At 38.4% G+C, this 22455-nt stretch overlaps 1 protein-coding gene across 1 annotated transcript in view; it reads right to left on the bottom strand.

Moving 5' to 3' along the window:
- Positions 1-22455, bottom strand: part of DYNC1H1 (dynein cytoplasmic 1 heavy chain 1) — a 104190-nt gene that overhangs the window by 3903 nt on the left and 77832 nt on the right. The window contains exons 57-74 of the mRNA XM_044664610.1: positions 21428-21581; positions 20731-20877; positions 20480-20630; positions 18371-18624; positions 15643-15777; positions 15428-15522; positions 14717-14891; positions 14421-14496; positions 11185-11345; positions 9807-9918; positions 9656-9716; positions 9440-9563; positions 9176-9289; positions 5381-5551; positions 4590-4807; positions 4352-4455; positions 1983-2194; positions 1018-1171 (exon numbers count right to left, since the gene is read on the bottom strand). Of these exons, the coding sequence (XP_044520545.1) occupies positions 1018-1171; positions 1983-2194; positions 4352-4455; positions 4590-4807; positions 5381-5551; positions 9176-9289; positions 9440-9563; positions 9656-9716; positions 9807-9918; positions 11185-11345; positions 14421-14496; positions 14717-14891; positions 15428-15522; positions 15643-15777; positions 18371-18624; positions 20480-20630; positions 20731-20877; positions 21428-21581 (2618 nt within the window). The remainder of the gene's footprint in view (positions 1-1017; positions 1172-1982; positions 2195-4351; positions 4456-4589; positions 4808-5380; positions 5552-9175; positions 9290-9439; positions 9564-9655; positions 9717-9806; positions 9919-11184; positions 11346-14420; positions 14497-14716; positions 14892-15427; positions 15523-15642; positions 15778-18370; positions 18625-20479; positions 20631-20730; positions 20878-21427; positions 21582-22455) is intronic.

Below are 22455 nucleotides of genomic sequence, written 5' to 3'. Positions count from 1 at the left end.
AAACGCAGCAGCTCCCACGATATAAGCCACAGGTCAGCTAGACGCAGCTTTGATTGGGAAACTTCAGTGTTAACTTGTTAAGCTTTACCAGAGTCATAATAAGACTTAAAATCCTTTATTAGACTCGCCTTGGAATGACAGTGCCGGGCAAGGAGCCATGAAGGTGCCACCTGCCTCCAGGAGCCTTTTCTGATTCTCCTGGTTGGGAGGACTCTCTTCCTCTGCAATTATCTTATATTTCCATTTCTCCATGACTGTTGTAGCCACCAAAAGACTTGACTGGAGAGTCTGTTCTTGTTTTTTCTTTGTTTTACCAGAGCTTAGATGAGCACTTTGCATGTAGTAATAGTAGCTAACTTTATACAGAACTTTAAAAGATTTTTATAAAGTGCTTTACTTATCTCATTTAATCCTCATAATAACTCTGTTATTGCTATTATTATCCCTATTTTACAGATGAGTAAATTGAGGCTTAGAGAAGTTAAATGACTCCTTCAAGGTCACAAAGCCAGTAGGCATCTAAGGTAGGATACGAACTCCAGTCTTTCTAATTCCGAGTCCAGTGCCACCTTGCTGCCTCATAGCAGGTATTTAAGAATATAAATTGGCCAAAATCTTTAACAGACAGCTTTCGTAGCAGAAGGGCAGGTTTTCTGTCCCCATGGGCAATGAGTCGCTATTAAAGACAAAAAGTGGAGATTTCCCCAGACAGCTTATCTAGCCCCAGGTAAGGAAGACACTGTCTTCCCATGGGAGTGGGTGGTTTGCACCCCAAAGGGCTGACGACCTCACAGGGCAAATGTGCTGTTTTGAAGATGAAGCTTACTTCAAAACATGCGATGGCAGCAAGGCTTCTGGACCATCACTTTTCCTTATTTATTCCTAGAGCACTGAATAATAGCCTCAAGGGCAGCCAGAAACTCATCCCACATCGCTCTGACTGTAACCTTCCCAATTCCATGAGGGACTCCCAGCAAATGAGACCGCAGCATAACAAGGAAGCAAAAACCACGATACCTTTCACCAGCTCGTTTATAAGTGTGCGCAGATAGTTGGTTTGCTTCTTTTTGCCTTCACACACCTGAACCACATCAGCAAGATCCTGGCGGACATCCTGGAGTAATTTGGCCCCCATTTTCACCTCTCTCTCAAAGAATCTGAATAGAGGGTCCTACATATACAGAGAAACTAAGGATGAATTGAAGGGAAAAGAGCAGCTGTTTTCCAAAACCCACGCAAGGTCGGCACTCAGAGCTCTACAAGATTACATGGCCTTCTGGAATCACTTGCAATTTACCTTGCATATACTCTACATTTATTTATATGTTTGCATGTTGTTTCTTTGGGAGCAGGGGTGGTTTTGTTTTTTTCTCTTGTGCACTCAGTGCCTAATATGATTCCTGCCACATGATCAGTACATAATATGCACTGATTATTGAAGAAACATAACTGAGGGACTGTGAGGTGGCTATTCTTCTAGCTTTATGACTCTGAGCAAGTCACTTAACCCCAACTGCCCAGCACTTACTGTTCTCTTCTGCCTTGGAACCAATATTTAGGATCAATTTTGAGACAGAATGGTAAGGGTTTCAGGGGGAAAAAAAAAAGTACTGAAGAGGCAGTTAGGTGGTTCAATGGATACAGACCCAGTCCTGGAGTCAAGAGAACCTGGGTTCAAATCTGGCCTCAGACACTTCCTAGTTGTGTTACTCTGGGCAAATCTCTTAACCCCATTTGCCTAGCCCTTACCCTTCTGCCTTAAGAGTTGTTACTGGAGTTTATCTTAAAAAAAAAAAAAAAAGAAAAAAAAAAGTAAAGGCTTTTAAAAAGAGTATAGAAATGTGCCACAAATGAGTCAAATCATCTGTCCCATGACTTATTCTCACCTGTTTCTTCGAGGGCAGTGAATTAGTTCCTACCCAGAAAACTATTCTATAGTTTCCGTTCTAAGACAATTAGAAACAGAAATCAAAAGAACATGCCTTAATGTTTTCTACAGTTCGTTTCAGATGATTTAGAGTCAGTGGGATGAGATGCAGCCAGTTAGATGCAGTGGTATGCAGAGTTCTCATCCAAGCTGGGCGGCCATCAGAAGTAGAATCTGTCCGAGTCTTCTTCTCTGTTTCTGCATAAGCCAGGTCATCTTCATCCTCCAGCATCTGCATCTTCAGCATTTTACTGATCATGTCAATACCTAAGTCAACATATATACATTTAGATAGCAAGGGGTTTGGGTAAAGGAAAAAAAGGAGGGGAAAACAACATAAACTGTCTAAAATAGGTTTACTTTTAAAAAAGAAATCTGAAGCTACATTAATTCTAAACCAAAATGGAATGGTTTTGATAAGGAAGAGGGAAAGTCACTTTTAGGGAATAGGAATGATTTAAATTTCTATCTGATCTCATGCCAATAGTATCATTTGAAAATATGTAGGTCTCACTAGTAAATAAATCAGTGGTAAGCAGTGTGGACCTCTTTGCCTTTATCACAATCACAAAGTTACATATAGCTCTCTCTCATATTAGATCACAAGCTACTTGAATGCAACGTCTGTTATCTTCCAGAGAATCTTTCAGACATGTCAAACATGGTGACAAGGGACCACTTCTGGTAAAAGTCATATAGTTAACAAATTACACTGTCAGAGGAATCCAGAAAGAATGGCTAAGGTGCGTAAAGTCCAAGACAAGAAACTGAAGAACTTTGGCAAAGAACTGGCAATTCAAAAGAGGAACAGATTTGGCAAGTCAAGAGCTGATTAAAGAAGAAAAAAAATCTGTACTTCTAGGCCATGAATTAAAACAATAGGAATGACAGACTTGTTAGCCAGAGTACTAAAAATGGCTGATAAGACTGTATTTGCTTTAGGTCCTAGGAATCTTCTCAAAACTTAAACAAGAAAAAATGTAGTAGAAATTCTAAAACAAAAAGATAAATATGAGCCCATAAGGTACCACCAACATCTGATAGAACTGAACTTATGACTAGAATTCAAAGGAGAGTACAGGTAAAAAAATATTGAATACTGATAAGATTTTGGGAGGAAATTTAGATGCCAAGAGTATGGGAAGAATGTGTAGAGCATTTTGGGTAAATATCTAGGAAACGCAACATACTATAGACCACAGAGACATAAAGAAGAAATAACTATGTGGGAAATAGTTGACAAAGCTGGCATAGAAGCATGAGAGAGGAGAGATGGGGAAGACGGCAAACTTCAATTCTCTGGCCATCTGCCAAATGCACAAAGTTGATCACTTCATTCTTCAGAAAGTGAGGGGATTACAGGATCTGAGACTGAGATCTGGCAGGGACTTCAGGAGATCATCTCAGGCAAATCTTTCATTTGACAGAATTAAATGACTTGCCTAAAAGTCTCTTGTAAATACATCTGAGCCTTTTCTCCTGGCTCCAGGCTTCCATTGCTCTTTTGGATCCCAATCTCACCAAAAAGGGCAGGAAAGATGGAAAGAAGTGACAAATTTCATTTTGAAATATGAGATAAGGAAAGTGAGGGCATAATCTCTAGAGAGAAGCTTTATTTAGAGAAAAGAAAGGCAGGCAACATTTGAAAGATAGGCCAGGGGGGCCACTAGTTGGCTCAGTGGATTGAAAGCCAGGCCTAGAGATGGGAGGTCCTAGGTTCTAGCCTGGCCTCAGATACTTCCTATCTGTGTGAGCCTGGGCAAGTCACTTAGCCCCCACTGCCTTGCTGCTCTTCTGCCTGGGAACTGATGCTTAGTATTAATTCTAAGACACAAGAATAAGGAAAAAAAAGAAAAAAACTACCTGTGCCCATTAGGAAGTCTGATCTTAGGATAATTAATTTTCTCCTCTTTTCAAAAGAAAGTAATTTCTATAGCACCTCACAACCTGAAACATCACTAGATTGCTTGAATTATTTTTTTCCTATTCCCTGAATAATTCCTTTAATCTTTATTCTTACAAATGGAACAGGGTGATGAAAAACACAAAACACAATCTATTCTTTTTTTTTTTTTAAACCCTTACCTTCCACCTTAGAATTAATACTGTGTATTGGTTCCAAGGCAGAAGAGTGGTAAGGGCCAGGCAATGAGGGTTAAGTGACTTGCCCAGGGTCACATAGCTAGAAATTGTATGAGATCACATTTGAACCCAAGATCTCCCATCTCTAGACCTGGCTCTCAATCTACTTAGTGACCCAGCTGCCCCCTTCAGTTTACTTTCTATCAGAGGTGCTTGTGAGCAAGCCCAAAAGGCCACCAGAAGAACAAAAGAAGCAACGAAAAGAAAAATCCTTAAATTAGGTTATTAGCCCAAGCAAAAGGACAAGCTTGAACTATTTAAAATACAGAAGTGACAAGGTACCCTGGGTGGTAAGAAGGACTTTCTCAGCATTATTTGGTAAGCCAAGCCATGAAGGTGTCTGGGTATCTGGAAGCAGTTCAACCCATTGTACGAATTCCTCTCGTCTGGAAAAAAAACAAAACACATACATCAAATTCAGAAGGGTCATCACGGCTGGAGTATGTGATGCCAAATAGTTTATCTCAGAACGTAAATAATCCTTGATACAAATTAAGTTCAAATGAAAGCATTTAAATACCTGATGCCATCTGGCATTTGAATGTCTTTATGCCCATCAACCTTGCTAGCCAGTTTAAATTCACTATCAAAGCTTTTAGTTGTAAATAAACGCTCCAGGAAAGTATTCAGTAAACGCTGGTCAAATTCATTATCAACACGACCTCCATAAATGGATTGGGCCATCAGTGTCTTCAGAGCTGACCAAGGGATTTTATCAGGAGAAATGTTCTGTCGGCCCTATGGAGAAAGAAAGAGCTGTGTCACTAATTCAAGGTCAAAGGATGGATGAGCAAAAGCTGGATTTCGATTCTTTTTTTTAATCTTTTTTCTTTAATTTTAAAAACAAATTTACCCATAAGTTTTCTGAAGTTATATGATTCATGCTGTCTCCCCCCTTCTTCCCTCCCTATTCCCAGAGCTGACAAACAATTCAATCTGTGTTACAGATGTATTATCACACAAAACATATTTCCATATCATTCATTTTTGTACATGAATAACCTTATAAAACCAAAACCCCAAATCATATACCCAAATAAACAAGTAATAAATCATATGTTTTCAGTTGCGTTTCTAGTCCAACAGTTCTTTCTCTAGATGCAGATAGCATTCTTTTCATAAGTCCCTCAGATTTGTCCTGGATCATTTTATTGCTGGATTCTAAGGAACCTCAGAGAAAGGTGTCTCTGCTGTGCTTTGATTACCACTAAATGGCAGCTCATTTTCAGCACAAATATGTCCCATTATCATCATAATTTCTTACTAAACTAAATGTTTCCTAGGGAAACAGAAGACTAAAAAGAAACTTGCCTTTGCTGTATCATCAAGCCATGTATCCACTGTATCACAGGCAGAGCGTAAATCAGATTCCCCAAATTCATACTTCTTTGACCACCCCAGGGGGGCGTATCTCAAACGTTCTTGGATGACTGCATGGAACCAGGCCAGCAGGAAGTACAAACGAGCACGCTCATTGGGAGACTAGAGAAGCCACCAAGAAGAAAAATATCATAAGGTGGCACCAATTTCTAAACAGTGTATATATATACAATGAAGTCAGAATCAGAGCAATAAATCAGTTTACAATAATAAGTCATCCCACTCCGCTCCATTCCTTCAATTCCTCCAAACAGATATTAAGTACCTGGTATATGTACATAAAGACATAAATTTAAAAAAATGTTTACTGGGGCAGCTGGGTAGCTCAGTGGAGTGAGAGTCAGGCCTAGAGACAGGAGGTCCTAGGTTCAAACCCAGCCTCAGCCACTTCCCAGCTGTGTGACCCTGGGCAAGTCACTTGACCCCCATTGCCCACCCTTACCAATCTTCCACCTATGAGAAAATACACCGAAGTACAAGGGTTTAAAAAAAAATGTTTACTAATAAGCACTAATTTGCATAGAATTATTGAAGCCTAGTTAGGGGGTCAGAAATCATCTATTGTAGCAGTGTCAAACACAAATAGAATGAGTTCCCTACAGGCTGTATATTGACTTAGAAAACCACAAATTGACACTTGTCTATGCTGTGTTTTAAATTTTATTTTTGTTTATTTTGCTAGACATTTTCCCAATTTTAACTAGCTTAGATATCAAGTTTCACACCTCTGATCTATTGCGAACCCTGCCTAATGCATGAGTCTCCAAAATCCCTAAATCAAGTCATCCCAGTTTCTGGCTTGAACTCTAATGAGGAGCCCACTGTACCCTTACTGGGTAACCCATTCTCTTTGGGGCAGCTCTTCCCCATATTCGGCCTGAATCTGCTTTTCTCTTAAGTTTTAACCCATCTTAAATCTAATCATTTTATCCTATGAAAATCCTTCAGATACTTGAAGAAAATGAATGTGTTCTCTGAGGTTTTTCTCTCCTCTAGGCTAAACATTTCCAGTTCCTTTAACAAGTCCTCATAAAACAGCTTAGGCATCAGTAAATAGAATTCTAGACTTGTAATCAGGAAAACTTGGTTCAAATCCAGCTGCAGCCACTTAGCTAAGTATCCCACTTAGTCTGCCTCAGTTCTCTCATTTGTAAAATGAGGATAATAATACTTATATCCCAGGGTTATTATAAAGATAAAATAATATTTCTAGAGTGCTTTGCAAACTTTAAAGCACTACATGAATGTTAGTATTATCACTATAAGGCAATTTCAAGTCCTTTACCTTTAACTGGCATAATACCCCTCCTTGAGGTCTCCTCAAATAATTTTGCAATGTCCCTACCTAAAATGTGGGGCCCAGAGGATAGTAGGTAGAGTACAGTGGGATTATAATATCACTTTCCCCAATCAGGACACTAGACTTCTAATCATTCTATATGTGTGTGTGTGCACACACATATGTGTGGGCATGCATGCATAGATATACACGTCTTAAAAAATAGGAAAAGGTCCAATGACACAGTTAGGAACCTAGTTATTAATGAATAGAGAAGTACATAGAAGGTATAATGCTATATATGAAGATACTGGAAAGGAGGGTTTATGGACAGAGAATGGGCCTCAGGACCAGGAAGACCTGAGTTCAAGTTCTTAAATGAACCTGGGCAAATCAATCTTTCAGTGTTCTAGGTAACTCTTTAAGACTTTAAGCTACAGAGAAAGAGTGTGTCTACATGCAGTGGTAGAGGATTTGTCTTATCTGAGAGATTCCTATTTCTAATGAAATCTCAGGTTTGGATTTAATGATAATATAATTAATGGCAGGATATGAAGGGTTATTAGTTTGTGCTCACATGTCAGTGAGGGATAGATAGGAGTTAAGTAGTGGGTAAATTTTCCTTGTTGGGAGGTAATATATATATATATATATATATATATAAAATAATAAAGCTGTGATAACTGTATTTACTCCTAACAGTAAAAGAGAAATTTGATCTTGAGAATGATGATATGACTACTATTAATTCTCCTAAAGGATTAATTGATGGTGGTAGGGCTAGGCTAGCTAATAATAATCATCAGGTACACATTAGTGGTAGGATAAACTGTAATCCTCGAGCAAGAATTATTGTGTGACTATGAATACATTCGCATTCACTCTAATAGAATGATAAAAAAAATCTAATAAATATTAGTATTTATTATTACATAAATAAAATTATATTTATAATATATTTAAATTAATGTAATATTAAAATATTATATAAACAAAATACACTCTAACAGAATGATAACAATACTTATAAATTAACTAAGAAACTTATCACTGACACCAACATCTCCTTCCCTTTAAAACTATACTTAATAATCAGTTACTAATTTAACACAACTGTCTGAGTTCTTCTTGTCTACAAAAAGGGTGGAATGTTTAAAAATGTACCAATGGCCAAAACAAACATGGGCATTTATTTTTCTAGGAAGTATCTAGCTATTAATGTCCTATGGAATCCTTAGAAGGTACATATCCAGAGGAGGGAAATGCTGATGTGGCCAGCAACCTTTTGCCGACCAGGGCTTCCTAGACACTTGAAGAAGGCTCCCTCCCATTCAAGAATTCATATGTCATACTTGCACAGCTAGTTTTAGGACAGAGTTCCACTTCTGAGGCATTGATTAAATAAGTAATATGTGGTTGTAAGGCTTCTCATATCTTTCCCAAGGATAGTATAGGTTTGTTCTGACCCTCTCCTCAGCCTTCAAATATTTCATCAATATAAAATTAAAATTGAAGTGTCCATTCCTGCTGGTGCTGTGGCTACTTCTGTAGACTGAGAAATAGGAAAAAGGAAGCTGTGGAAAGGAGAACCGACCACAGTGGGTATCATACCAGTGAGATTCAGGTTCTGTCAAAAAAGAGAGCTCAGTCACATTCTTTGAACCTACTTCACTTTGTTATGCTGCTTGAAATTTTACCAATAAGAGATTACTGGAATTATATATAATTATAATTACATTAAGGTGAATTAGGTCAATAAGATTACTTCATCCTAATTTGTGAAAAATCCATCTAAAAATCTGATTGGAGGAAGAGGATTCTAGACCATGAAGGAAGAAATGTGGGTGAATGTTTAAGAAATTTACCTGTTAACTAAGGCTAGTGCTGCTTTATTCAAGAAAGGGCAGCTAAGGGGCTCAGTTGATAAGAATCAAGCCTAGAAATGGGAGATTCTGGGTTCAAATCTGGCCTCAAACACTTTCTAGTTGTGTGACTATGCAAGTCACTTAACCCCAATTGTCTAGCCCTTCCCACTCTTCTGTTCAGAACTAATATTAAATACACACACACACACACACACACACACAGAGAGAGACAGACAGACAGACAGACAGACAGACAGACAGACAGACAGACAGACAGAGAGAAACTCTTCTACCTCCTTTTATTGCCTTAATCCTCTCCTCCTAAGCCTGAGAAGTGGGGCTGATACCATTAGTTCTATAGTTTGGCTATGTTATAGCTCTAAAGTAGACTGCAACAAGGAGCTCATAGCACTCCTTCTATGGAGCAGTAACTGACTTAAGAAATTACCTTTGGCTACACAATGGGTTCCAAGCGGGGGATGGCCTGTGGTTTTAGTTGCTGGTGGTGGGAGGGAGTCAGGTTACACCAATCAACATTTGTCTTTGGAATCTGCCTAGAAATAGTAGAGTGGCTTTGTTTACCTTGCATATTCTTGACACAGGAATACTGCTGAAGGTCCTCAGCATGTTGGCTTTCACCCCTGGAGGAGGCTCGAATACAAAGATGCGTCCTGCACGAAGCAAGTTCACTGGCACCTGAGGAAAAATGGAGCCCCTGAATCAACTCGACTGTTTCCTTGTGCACGACCAGCTGATGGTAGGGAAAAGTACCAAGAATGCCTGCCCAGGAAGCCCCAAATGCCTAGCACCACAGAAGAACACACAGAGACAGGATTCACACAGTACCTTAGGATTAATCTCCATTGTGAGGAAGAGTCGGAAGCAAGCATGGGGCTGCAGAGAATGAAGCTTCTTCTCCAGCTGCATCAGCCATCCTGGGGCCAAGTGCACATTTTTCAGCATCACCCACCTACAGAAAGCAAGCAGAGGCACTCCATCACATTTCACATATGACCTGGAGCACGAAGGCTTTCAGTGGTTAAAAAACAAAACACCACCTACCTGCCAGACTTTACAGCTGTGTTTATTGCCTTATCTGCTTGATTAAAGCCTTCAGCAGAACCTACAAAAGAGAAAAACAGAAGGTTGTACCTCCTTTTCAGTCCTGACTAAGGCGTGCTACGAGTTCCTGATGAGAGCCGAGCATCCTTACCAATCGCAATGGAGGTAATCTGTGTGTTCTGCTCAGCTGCAAGGTCCTCCACGTGCCCGCTGGCATCATAACCAGGCACAGAACACATCAGGACAGGAGTATTTGGCTTCACCTATAAGGAGAAACATATTCAATATAATAAAATTCTGGATAAAATCAGAAAAAAGCATCTATCTTTCCTTATATCCTTGAGTGTATGGGGATGAGAGAAGAAAAAGAATACTGTGGCCAAGAACATGCCACAATTCTTTCAGAATGAGCCTCAGACAGGTTTCACAAAAACCCTCTAGGATCACTTTAGCCATTAGACTAACTCAAAGTACAGTAGAGGTCAAATGCCCAAAGCCAAAAAGAAGTCCCGAGTCAGAATCAGGAGGTCTCTTAGTGTATAACCCAGAGGCTTACAGCCTCCAGTGACAGGAAGAACTCACTCTCTATCCCTTGAGGCAAACCCTACCATTGTTGGGAAGATCAAATTGTTACCGAAATGTGCCTCCTTGCAACATCCAACCAGTGGCCCCAGTTCTGCCTCTGATCAAAACCTTTTACCATAACCTGTACTCCTTCCTACTACAGGCTTAAATTTCCTCACAATCCTGGTCACTTTACTCTTGATGTACTCTAGACTTTCCATGTCTCTCATGTGCCCAGAATGAATAAAAGGTAATAAAGGTAGGTGAAGGCAAAGTTCACAGGGATTATGGGATTATAACTCCTATTATGCCATATGCCAATTCTAATGTATTTTGCTGATTGCTTGTTGTTGCTGTTTGTTTGGGCAGCTAGATGGCACAGTAGATAGTGACTGGCTTGGAGTCAGGGAGACCCAAGTTCAAATCTGGCCTCAGACATTTACTAGCTGTGAGACCCTGGGTGATGAGTCACTTAACCTCATTGGCTTCAGTTTCCTCATCTGTAAAATGAGTTGGAGAAGGAAAGAGCAAACCATTCCAGTATCTGTGCCAAGAAAACCCCAAATAAAGATAGCTAGGTGGCTCAATGGATAGCGTGCCAGGCCTGGAAATGGGAGGTTCTGGGTTCAAAGCTGACCTTGGGCACTTCCTAGTTGGGTGATGTGAGGAGGATTACTTAGTTATTATTTAGGAGACCTAACAAGAAGGGCTTGAGAATTCCAAATGGAATGGGGAAGCAGGAAGGGCAATTCACTTAATCCCAATTGCCTAGCCTTTAATACACTTCTGCCTCAGAATGGCTATTTAGTATCACTTCTAAGACAGAAGGTAAGTTTAAAGAAAAAAAGAAGAAAAGAAAATCCCAAATGGGGTCACAACAACTGCCTGAATTGGAACCAGGAGAAAGTGCTGCTTCCCAACGTTTTCCTCATTGTTTTGTAGTTTATAAACTCAGTTTGTATTACCTCAGTATCCACAATGTGTGTCAGATCTAGTGGCTGTTCCATGATGGACATGAAAGATTCCCCAAGATTTGTAGAAACAAACATATGAGCCATGGCTAGGAGACGGTCAGGGCGGAAAGCCTGTATCAGCAACAGGCGATGAATGGCTTGACCAATGGGGGCTGAAATGAAGAAGGGTCATTACTTGCATGCAAAAGCCAATAAAACACCATTCATTCACTATTAGTAATCTGCCTTCCTACAGATTTCCTTTTATTTCTCGCATCTGATGACAAAGCCTACTTGACCAAGAATAGAAGTTTGGACTGTCTTTCTTTGACTGTTGTTAAAATATCATCGAATCTTGGAAATGGAAGAAACCCAAACGGCAATCTAGTCCAATCAGAACTTTATCAAGAATCCCAGCTGCAACATCCCACTCGGACTGCTGGCAGACTTCCAGCACGAGGGAATCCACTACTTCCTGAGGCAGCCCACTGTTTTTCCTAAATCCACCCCTGCAATTTCCCATCCTGATCTTAACTTGCCACTCAGAATTAGGCCAATTCCTCTTCTCCATAGTAAGCTTTCAAGGTCTTGAAGGTGGCTCCCCCACATCAACACTCATTCCTACCTCCCAGGGTGTTCTCTTCTCCAAGATATACATGCTAAGTTTCTTCAACTGATCCTTATGGACATGATCTCCAGGCCCTTCACCATTTGGGTTGCCCTCTTCTAGATTCTCTTCAGTATATTAATGTTATTAAAATGTGACATCCGGATTTTATAAAAAGAAGCCTTGATCTATTTTGACTCAGGAGGAGTAAGGTGGTTCTCTCGCCACCCTTACTTTGGACATGGTTCCTTCTCCTAGGGTATGCCTGAGTTTGTACTAGTGATTCTGGGTATCATATTCATAACTGACTCAATGCTTCCTAATCTTTTCTGGACAAAATTGTCAATGGAACCTCACTCCACTTTATTATTGCAAAGTTGATTTCTTGAATGCAAGTTTAAGACTTTACATTATATTTCATCTTTTTAAATTTGACTCAACATACAAGTGTATCAGTAGAATCTGTCTCTCTGTGTATTTCTCCCTCTTATTGTGTGTCAGCTGGAATTCTGAAAAGTAAGCCTTCATCCAAGTCACTGGCCTGGTGTCATGTACATTTTATATCAAGGGTGGATCCCAGGGGTATTGATTACATTTCCTTCCCAAATAATGTGAGCCATTAACAACTACTCTGGGTACAGGCAGGCAATCTTTTCTGGATACAGATAACAGCAATACAATTAGGCCCAAAGATCTCCAATCTGCCTACTGGATTATCAGATAGTGGATGATCTCTGAACGAAAGACTGAAAAGTGATCTCCTAATATCTAGTTTAACTTTTATAAGCAAATACCTATCTGGTGTCAAAAAAAAAAGAAAGGAAAAGAAAAGAAAAGAAAAAAGAAATGGGCTAGTCTGGTTCAATTTGTTCTTAATGAAGTCCTGCTGACTTGGCGATTAGAACTTCTTGTTCTTGAAATTTACACTAATTCTTCATTTAATATAGTCTACCATTTTTTACAATACAGTAAAAGAAATAAGTTCAAGTTGATAAAATACAGAAAATAATACATGCTAAAGGGGCTAAGAGAAAATATGCACATTAATAGAGGGGCTGTGAACGGGTCCAGCTATTCTGGGCAATTTGGAACTACAGCCCCAAAGTTACTAAACTTTGATATGGGGATACTGTTACTAGGTCAATACCCGAAAGAATTAAAGAAGGAGGAAAAGGACCCAGATGTATATAAATATCTATAGCTGTTTTTTTTTGTGGTAGCAAAAACTGAAAACTCAGGGGGTACCTGTCAAATGGAGAATGGCTAAATAAATGATGACAAACAAATGCTATGAAATACTATTTATAAGAAATGATGATGGACATAGCTTAGAAAAACCTAGAAAAATTTATGCAAACTGAGGCAGAGTGAAGCAAGTAGAAGCAGGAGAATAATTTATATGACAACTAAATTGTAAAAACAAACAACTTAAATTTAAGAACTCTGATAAATACACTGGCTAACCACTATTCCAGAGAATCCATGATGAAACATACTACCCATCTGACAGATGGACTCAGAGTGTAGTCTAAGAAATATAAATTACTTTACATTGACTAACTTTGTATTTGTGATGTATACATATGTACTTAGTATTTCCCCTCATCAGACTGTAAGCTCCTTGAAAGCAGAGATGGTTTCATTCTTTTGAACTTGTATCTTTCAGCGTCTAGCACACAGGAGATGCTTAAAAATGCTTGGTGACTGGCAGACAAGTAGTAGGAAATTCTCTATTGCACTCTAGATAACAAATTTTGGGACCTTCTATTGTTACTTTCAGGTGAACAAAGAGCTGCCCATCATTAGGGAACCAACTAGTAACTTTTAACTTCTTCTGGCCTTTACTCAGACACCTGATGGTAGCTGTCAATCCACCAGTCTTTAGAGGACAAGAAGCAGCTTTCTCCTGAAATGGTCCAAGCCCCGTCCTTCTTCAAGAAGATTCTAATTTCTACTATCTCTAAGCATTGCTGGTCATTTCCCTCTCCTGTGTGTTATATAAAGTCAGGATTTCTCACTGCCTCCCTGAATCCTTTCATAAACTCCATTCGTTTTCATAGTGAATCCTTTTTACTATTCTTTTAAAGACATGCCCATCTCCCCAACAACATAAGGAGAAATGTTCTTCAAATCTCTTTACTATTTTTTTAGGAGGGAGATGAGCCTGCACTTTGAAATCAGATGATGGTTACTTGGCCTTGAGAGAAAAGAAACATCTCATGCACTTTGAGGAGTTATGGAAAACTTCTTCCTGTTCTTTAAGTATACTAGAAATAAAATCCTGAGACCTTTGTCTTACTTGCTAGTAACTCTTGTACTCAATCCCTGCTCCCTGAGAAAACTGCTATAGCAAAACTCATAGAGTTGGCAGTCTCTTTATCTCAATAGTACATCAACAGGGATAATTTGTTAAACTTAAAATTCCCAAACCTCTGATTATACACCAAAGAATTTGGGACCTGCCACTTGTTTTTGCCTGGGAAACTTTACATCATTTCTACTCAGTTAACTTCAATTTTTTGAGAGGACTCTTCAAGAAACAAAAGTAAACTTGACTGAAGAATCAAGACAGTTGTAGTCTAGGGATTAATCCTTAATGGGTTACAATTACAAGAGAAAAAAAGTCTGGGCCTAAACTCACTTGCAGGTTTTTCTTCACTCCAGAGGTATGGCACAGTCTGTTCTGGGGAGCTGCTGTCTAACCAAATGCAGAATTGCTGTAATGGAAACAATTAACATATTACCATTATGCAAAAAAATAAAAAAATTTTAAAAAGCCCCATTAAAAAGTAATAAGCTATTTTGAGGCTCACATATTGAAAATCTGAGTCAAGATTTCACACGTACAATTTATACTATTTTATAGGAATAATTCCTTATGACCAGTTTTCTGGGACAAGGCTAGCCTTCATAATAATTGTTAATTAAAGCACTTACCTCATCAGCTTGAACTTTTGCAACTAGGTCTTTAAATGCAGGAAGGCAACTCAATCTCATCATTGCTTCTGTCTGTTCTACAGTCAGTCCATTAACTTTGGGAAGAACACCAGAGCTAAGTACGATTTCTTTCCCTCTTAAGAAGTGCTGGAATTCAGCATCATAGGTAGGCTCCCTGTACATGAAACATCTCTTTAATTTAGGTTTCTTATTTTCCTATTCACTATCATTAAAAGTAATACAATCTGGAGGCAGCTATGTGGCTCAGTGGATTGAGAACCACTGAATTCAAATCTGGCCTCAGACACTTCCTACCTGTGTGACCCTGGGCAAGTCAATTAACTCCCATTACCTTGCTCTTCTGTCTTGGAACCAATACACAGATTAATTCCAAGACAGAAGGTAGTAAGGTTTTTTTTTTTTTTTTAAGTGTGGAAAAAAAGCAATAGGATCAACATAACACTAGGTCATAGAATAAAAATTACAGTAAAAATTAAACAAATTAACATAGGAAAACACAAGTTTATATCCCTTGTTTCAACTTCTATAATTATTTGTAAAAGATCATTCTGTCACATTTTCTACTTAGTACCAAGCATAAGAGTTACATAGATAGCAAACATTCAGTAAGTACTTGTTAAGTGAATGAAAACATAATGACTAGATCCTTACAAAATGATGAACTTGAATAAGGAAAAGAAACAAACATACCCAATAGTGCCCTTCAGTTTAATTCTTGCCAAAAGCATTGCAAAGGTGATATGATCCTGATGTAACATGCCTCTGGCCACTCTGTTAAAAGCCACCTGTTGACAAAAGTGACAAATGCTTATGTTCTCAGAGACAAATAATTAAACAAGTTATTTCCATTGGAGGAAGCAAATTTATAAATATCTGGCATGAAAAATTGGGAATTTGTCTTCTACCTGGAAGAGATCCTTGGTAATGATGGAGAGCCGCTGGGTGTGATCAGTAATGCCCTTTAAGTTTGGATTCTCATATAATACATTGTGATAAATATCCAAGAAAAACTGAAGGGAATATTGATATAAGAAGTGTATCTGAAAAGAAATAATTTAGCCAAAGTTAGACCATCCAAATCGACATACAAAAGTAAAATAAATAACTAGAAAGTTTTTTTAAAATCCATCTATAGCGGGGGCAGCTGGGTAGCTCAGTGGAGTGAGAGTCAGGCCTAGAGACAGGAGGTCCTAGGTTCAAACCCGGCCTCAGCCACTTCCCAGCTGTGTGACCCTGGGCAAATCACTTGACCCCCATTGCCCACCCTTACCAATCTTCCACCTATGAGACAATACACCGAAGTACAAGGGTTTAAAAAAAAAAATCCATCTATAGGGGGCAGCTGGGTAGCTCAGTGGATTGAGAACCAGGCCTAGAGACGGGAGGTCCTAGGTTCAAATCTGGCCTCAGACACTAGCCGTGTGACCCTGGGCAAGTCACTTGACCCCCATTGCCTACTCTTACCACTCTTCTACCTTGGAGCCAATACATAGTAGTATTGACTCCAAGACGGAAGGTAAGGGTTTAAAAAAAAAATCCATCTATAATTCTGAGCTAGAATTTCAAGTGATTATAAAAATATTTCTTTTCTCTGTTTTCCAAATAACAGTAAGAACCCAGCAGAGGAGTGTTTGTAAACAAGGGATTAGGTGATCTTCAAGATACTAAATCATTTTGATTACATAAAAATTGAAAGGTCTTTACATGTGCAAAATCAACACATCTAGGATAAGGGAAGCTGATCAATGGGGGAAAATTGCATCACATGTCTTTTATAAGGTTCTGATATTTAAGATATAAAGTATATCTGGCAAAGTCGTTGTACAAAAGTGATCAAAACATATAAATAAGCAGTTTTTAAGAGAAGTGCAGAGTATTATACACATGAAACACTGCAACAAATCACTATATAATAATATATATTATATCACTATAACAAATAATAAGAGAAACAGAGGCCAGCCAGGTGGCTCAGTGAATTGAGAGACAGGCCTAGAGGGTGGTCTTGGGTAAAGTTACTTAATCCCCATTTCCTAGTCCTTTTCCCTTTTACATGCAATACACAGTATTGATTCTAAGATGGAAGGTAAAGGTTTATAAAAAACAATGATGATGATGATGATGATAATGATAATAATAGGAATACAAAGCAAAACAACTCTGAGGTCTCACTTCACACCTAGTAAATTGGTAAAGATGAAACAGTCAAGCCATTTTTGATGAGATGTGTGAAGATAAGCATAACACAATCTTGGTGGGTCAGTGAATTGGTCTAACCATTCTGGAAAACAATTTGGAATTATGCTAATAAAGTGAATAAAATGTTCATACTCTTGGATCAATCAAAAACATTTATCAAGCTCCTACTATGTGTGAGGTACTGTAACACTGGCAATACAAAAAGAGGCAAAAGGCAGTCCCCTCCCCTCAAGGAACTTACAATCTAATAAGGGAGCCAATGTATAAACAAAGAAGAATAAAGCAAACTATATACAGGAAAAATAGGAAATTACTTAAAGAGGAAAAGCACTGAAATTGGAAGGGTTAGGGCAGGGAGCAGGATTTTAGCTAGGACTTAAAGGAAGAGAGGAAGGTCAGTAGTTGAAGTGAAGGGAGCTTTCCAGGCATAGGCAGACAGTCAGGGAAAATGCCCAGAGATGGAGTGTCTTGTTTGGGGAGCAGCCAGGAGGGCACTATCACTGGATCAAAATATCACTACTAGATATTAACCCCGAGGCCCAAGAGGTTATGAGATTTACTCCTAGACAACACAGATAATAAATTTAGTAAATTCTTTTGACCTAACTTAATGTTAATTTTTCAAGAGGGATTGGGGAACCATAAATCCTAATATTTGGCTAAGTTAATGTCTACTCTATTCATATACCCTTTAAACAAATTCTCTCCCCTCTTTAAGACTTTCTAGACTGAAAAATGCTATTTTTTACTAGTTCTTTCTGAATTCTGTAAAAGTAGGATAATTTTATTTTTAATCATCTGATGATGCTTCTGGGAACTAATGTGAACTATAAGTCAAACGAATATCATCCTTAAAAAATCTTCCATATGCCCTTTCATCTCCTCAGGCTATTTTCCTTTGCATTTCTCAGTCAAATTTCTGGAGGAAAAAAAATCTGCTTTTTAACTTCTACATCCTCTCCTTTCACTCACTCATGTGACTTCTGACCCCAGCACTTTAGTGAAACAACAACTCTCTCCCTTCTTTTAAACTTCCTTATTTCTGTGAAAAGGATCACGATTCTACTAGTCTCCAAGATTAAAAATTCAGCATCACACATCCAACGCACCTCACTCTCCCTCACTCCACAGTGACAAACCTATACATAATTGTACGAGACCCCAGTCTCCCTAAGAGTGGGGCTTGTTTCTTTTTTCTTTGTATCTCCAGCTCCAGGCACAGTGTTTGGCATACACCAGGAGTTTAAAAATGCTTATTGATTGTTTATGTGCCAAGGCACATAAAGGTAAACAATATTGCCAATCAAACCAAACTTAGAAAAGCAACAAACTTCAAGAATCAAGATAAATGATGTGCTAAATTACATAAATTCTGCAAAGGTTAAAAAGCCAATTTTTTTAAGATCAAGTGAAGGGTGTCTCAATATTTTTTACCTGTTTCAATGACTCCATAGTAAAGTAAATACTGCTACAGGCAGTAGAAAGTGGTAGATATTGCTGGGAAACAGTTTCTACTTCCTGCATAACTATGTCAGTTTCTTCTACTTTTCGAGTGACCTCTGCTGCTTCCTTCTTCAGATTCTCCAAAGTAGTAATGATGGTATCATCATCTAAAATACGTCCCTTAACTTCATTAAGAGCTTGTAGCAGAGACTTTTCTAACTGACGTAGACGCAACTGGAATTCACCTTTAAAAAAACAAACAAACAACTTTAGGCTATGGTAGTGGAATTTATTCACCAAACATTTACCTACTCTATGTACAAGAGGATCAGGAAGGCTTCATGGAGATAATAGCTAAAGACAACCAAATTCAAGAATTTATACTCTGATAGGCAATGAGTCAATGAAGGATTTGATTTAGTTTGTTCTTTAAGCAAAAGATTAAACACAGCCAGAGACTTGGACAGAGAGGAGGGGGAAGTTAGACGGCTCTGTGGATACAGAGCCAGGCCTGGAGATGGAAGGTCTGACCTCAGATACGTCCTAGCTGTGTGACCCTGGACACATTAATCCCAATTGCCTAAGCCTTACCACTCTGCTTTAGACTCAATATTTGGTATCCATTATAAGACAGAAGGGCATAAAAAAAAAAAAGATCGGAGAGGAAGGTAAGAAAATTATAACAGTAGTTTAAATAAGAAAAGATGAAGACCTGAATTGGGATGACATAGTAGGAGAATAGAAGGGACAAATGTGACAAGATCATGGAGGTAGAATTAACAGCATTTGACGAATGATTGGTTATAAGGAGTGAAAAGAATCAAAGATGACTGATATTACAAGTGTTCCCACTGACAGAAATACAGATGTCAGGAAAAGGGATGGTTTTTCAGTTCTAGCCATGATGAAGTTTGAAGGACCAAACTGTAATATCTTTTCTGTATAGAACATTAGGATATCTTACTGGTCCAGGATGGCAGGGATAGAGGGAAGTCTAAAGGATTAACAAACAAACTAGAGAAGCATGCATGGAAAAGTAATAAGAGGGAACCTAAGTGGACTGGAAGGCTAAGATGATTTGAAATGATACAGGACAAAAGGAAAAGTAAAGACAATATATAAGCAGTCATCAGCTCAGTAGACAGAGCAGGAAAAGGTCAAAGGGAACTGGTAGCCATTGGCAAAAGAGCAACATTCAGCACAATTTCTAGTACTAAATACAATGGATAACTGCTAAAGGAAAGCAAACTTACATGCCATATTTGCATTCATTTATCAGTACACAATGGCAACATGGTAAAGGAGGTTGTAACTACTTAAAAGAGAAAGACAAACCTTCCTTGGGGCCTACTCCTTCTCTGAGGGAAGCAGCAAACAAGGATGAACTGAAGCAGCCAATAATAATAATACACCACATGTTCTGGAGGATTCTTACATAACATCTAAGTGCTGCTTAGAAGGCATTAATGTTACTATTGGCCAAAACAGAAGGCAAATACCCCTTAGGACTAGGATTATAATCTTAATTGAAAGGCCAGGTGCGCTGCAATGTTCATCTCCCTGGCTATACTCAACTACGAATTCTTAGAAGGGGATGACTACTATATCCAGGTTATAGTTCACTGAGAGTCAAGCCCTGCCAAGGGGAAAGGCATATGGAGGAATAATGTGTCCTGGTACTCCTTCCTTGATCATGAAGAATATGACATCCACCATTTCTTTTGTCAAAATTAAAATCTCCTAGAAACGTGACAAAATCTAGAATACTGAATTTCCTCAACCTTCTGTTGGGGTCAGTATTTCTGACTCTATGACTCCATTTGGGGTTTTCTTGGCAAAGATACTAGAATGGTTTGTCATTTTCTTCTCTAGCTCATTTTAAAGATGAGGAAAGTGTTAAGTGACTTGCCCAGGTCACACAGCTAGTATGTGAAGTCAGATTTGAACTCAAGAAGATGAATCTTCCTGATTCCAGGTCCAGAGGTCTATCTACTCTGTCACCTAGATTGTCCCTCCTTGGTCTTCTTATCTTCACCAAACAAACTTCTATACATTTTTCTCAGACTTCATTATAGCATACTATTATATTTAGGAACATACCTTGAAGTTTAAGGAGATCAGAACGTTTTTCATCCACATCAGGTCTCTCTGCCTTAAGAACCTCATTAAGACACTGGCTTTGTAAACTGCTGCGGGTTACTGTGAAGTTCACAAATGTCACACGAGAACAGAGATCTGGTGGGAATTCCACCTATCAAAAGAGATAACAGAATACTTTCTGCCTTGTATTCATTGACAATACACTAAAACTTGATACATGTTTATTATATATGGTCTGTCTCCTTCCTTACAGTTGGGTCTCTGGTAGACAGGAAGATGACAAATGATGGAGACAAGTCTATATCCTGATCACCAAGGGTAATCAGTACTCTTCCACCTGTTCTTCGGACTTCACGATTTAGCACTGGATTCAAAACTGGGTCATAGCTCTCCACATCCTAAATATGAACATAAGTTTAAAATGCAGAATCAATCATCTCCCATAATTAGCATCAACTAAATAGTGACTTTAATGAATAAATGGAAACTCTTAATAATCAACATAAATGTGCAAACACTTATTAGTAAAGAGTTTTCCAGGTAGGTTTCAAATTGGGTTTTCTCACTGAATCTATAATGAAGTTCATTCTTTAACTCTTTTATAAAAAGATACAAATTCTAGGTTCTATCTCCTCTATTTACTATTAAATGAAGATTCAAAGCACTCAAATGATCAGAATGTCTTCATTCATGTATAGTTTTCTTTTGTCTTAGGATCATTATATCTAAATATCAAATACAAGTCTAACACAGGGGTTCTTAACCTAGAGTCCAAAAAAATAGAAATACAAAGTTTGATAATTGCATTTCAAAAGAATCGTCTTCTTTTGTAATCTTAGGTATTTTATTTTAAGCTTTTAAAAACCTTATTCTGAGGAATCCATACAAAAACCCTGGTTTTAACACACTTGGGAGAACAATTAAGTTTTGTGGAATTTAACTACATACCTGGACAAGAAGGGGGTTACCAAATCTCAGGGCACTTTCTAAATTCTTTCTGAAGGCATCATCTAAAAAGCTTGTTCGAGTAATTTTCCGATCTTTATATTCATTCATAATGAATTCTGTGGCTTGTCCAGATGGATCAATGATGAGTGGATATCTATAGAGAATCACATGATGAAGGATCAAGTTAGCAAAAACAAAAACAAACTGACTTCAAACAGGGAAACCAAGAATGTGATAAATAATTATGAAAATTTGCACAGATTGATGCTAAGTTTTTATGGAAGCGTGTGAACATCTGTATTATCACCATTTAGACAAAAGAAAAAAATCCTTCACAACAATATAGCCCTATAGTTTTTGTTACAAACAATGCCACTAGGTTTTCAAAGACCAAGTATTCAAATACTAGAAGTAATGATTAAGTACTAAAATGGATCTCTCAACTTATCAATCAGGAATTTTCTCCAATGATGTAGACTATGAACCACCCATGCCTGCCTAAGGGACTCATTTAAATGTATTCAACACCTTCCTCTCTCCCAACATGCCATAGCAGGTGAGGACTCTGACAGTCCATCTGTTTTATGCCTCTCCTCATGTTTGTTATCAAACTCTAGTGATCAGAACTATTGACATCTTCTAAGGAGTCAGGAATGCTCTTGATATATGAATGGGAGTGACTTTGTTATAAAAGAGCTCATAAGGTAGCATTTTCTTCTATCTACCAAATGATGTCTTTTTTTTTTTTTTATTGTGAAGCTTTTTTTTTTTACATTTATTAATATTCATTTTTAACATGGTTACATGATTCATGCTCCCCTTTCCCCTTCAACCCCCCCCGCCCCCCCCCCCACCCTTGGCCGATGCGCGTTTCCACTAGTTTTGTCATGTGTCCTTGAACAAGACCAATTTCCAAATTGTTGGTAGTTGCATTGGTGTGGTAGTTTCGAGTCTACACCCTCAGTCATGTCCACCCTGACCCATGCGTTCAAGCAGTTGTTTTTCTTATATGTTTCCTCTTCTGCAGT

This window comes from Gracilinanus agilis, chromosome 2 (assembly GCF_016433145.1).
Source record: "Gracilinanus agilis isolate LMUSP501 chromosome 2, AgileGrace, whole genome shotgun sequence".
NCBI lineage: Eukaryota > Metazoa > Chordata > Mammalia > Didelphimorphia > Didelphidae > Gracilinanus > Gracilinanus agilis.
The sequence above is the reverse complement of the archived record's forward strand: the minus strand, read 5'-3'. Positions and strand labels throughout refer to the sequence as shown.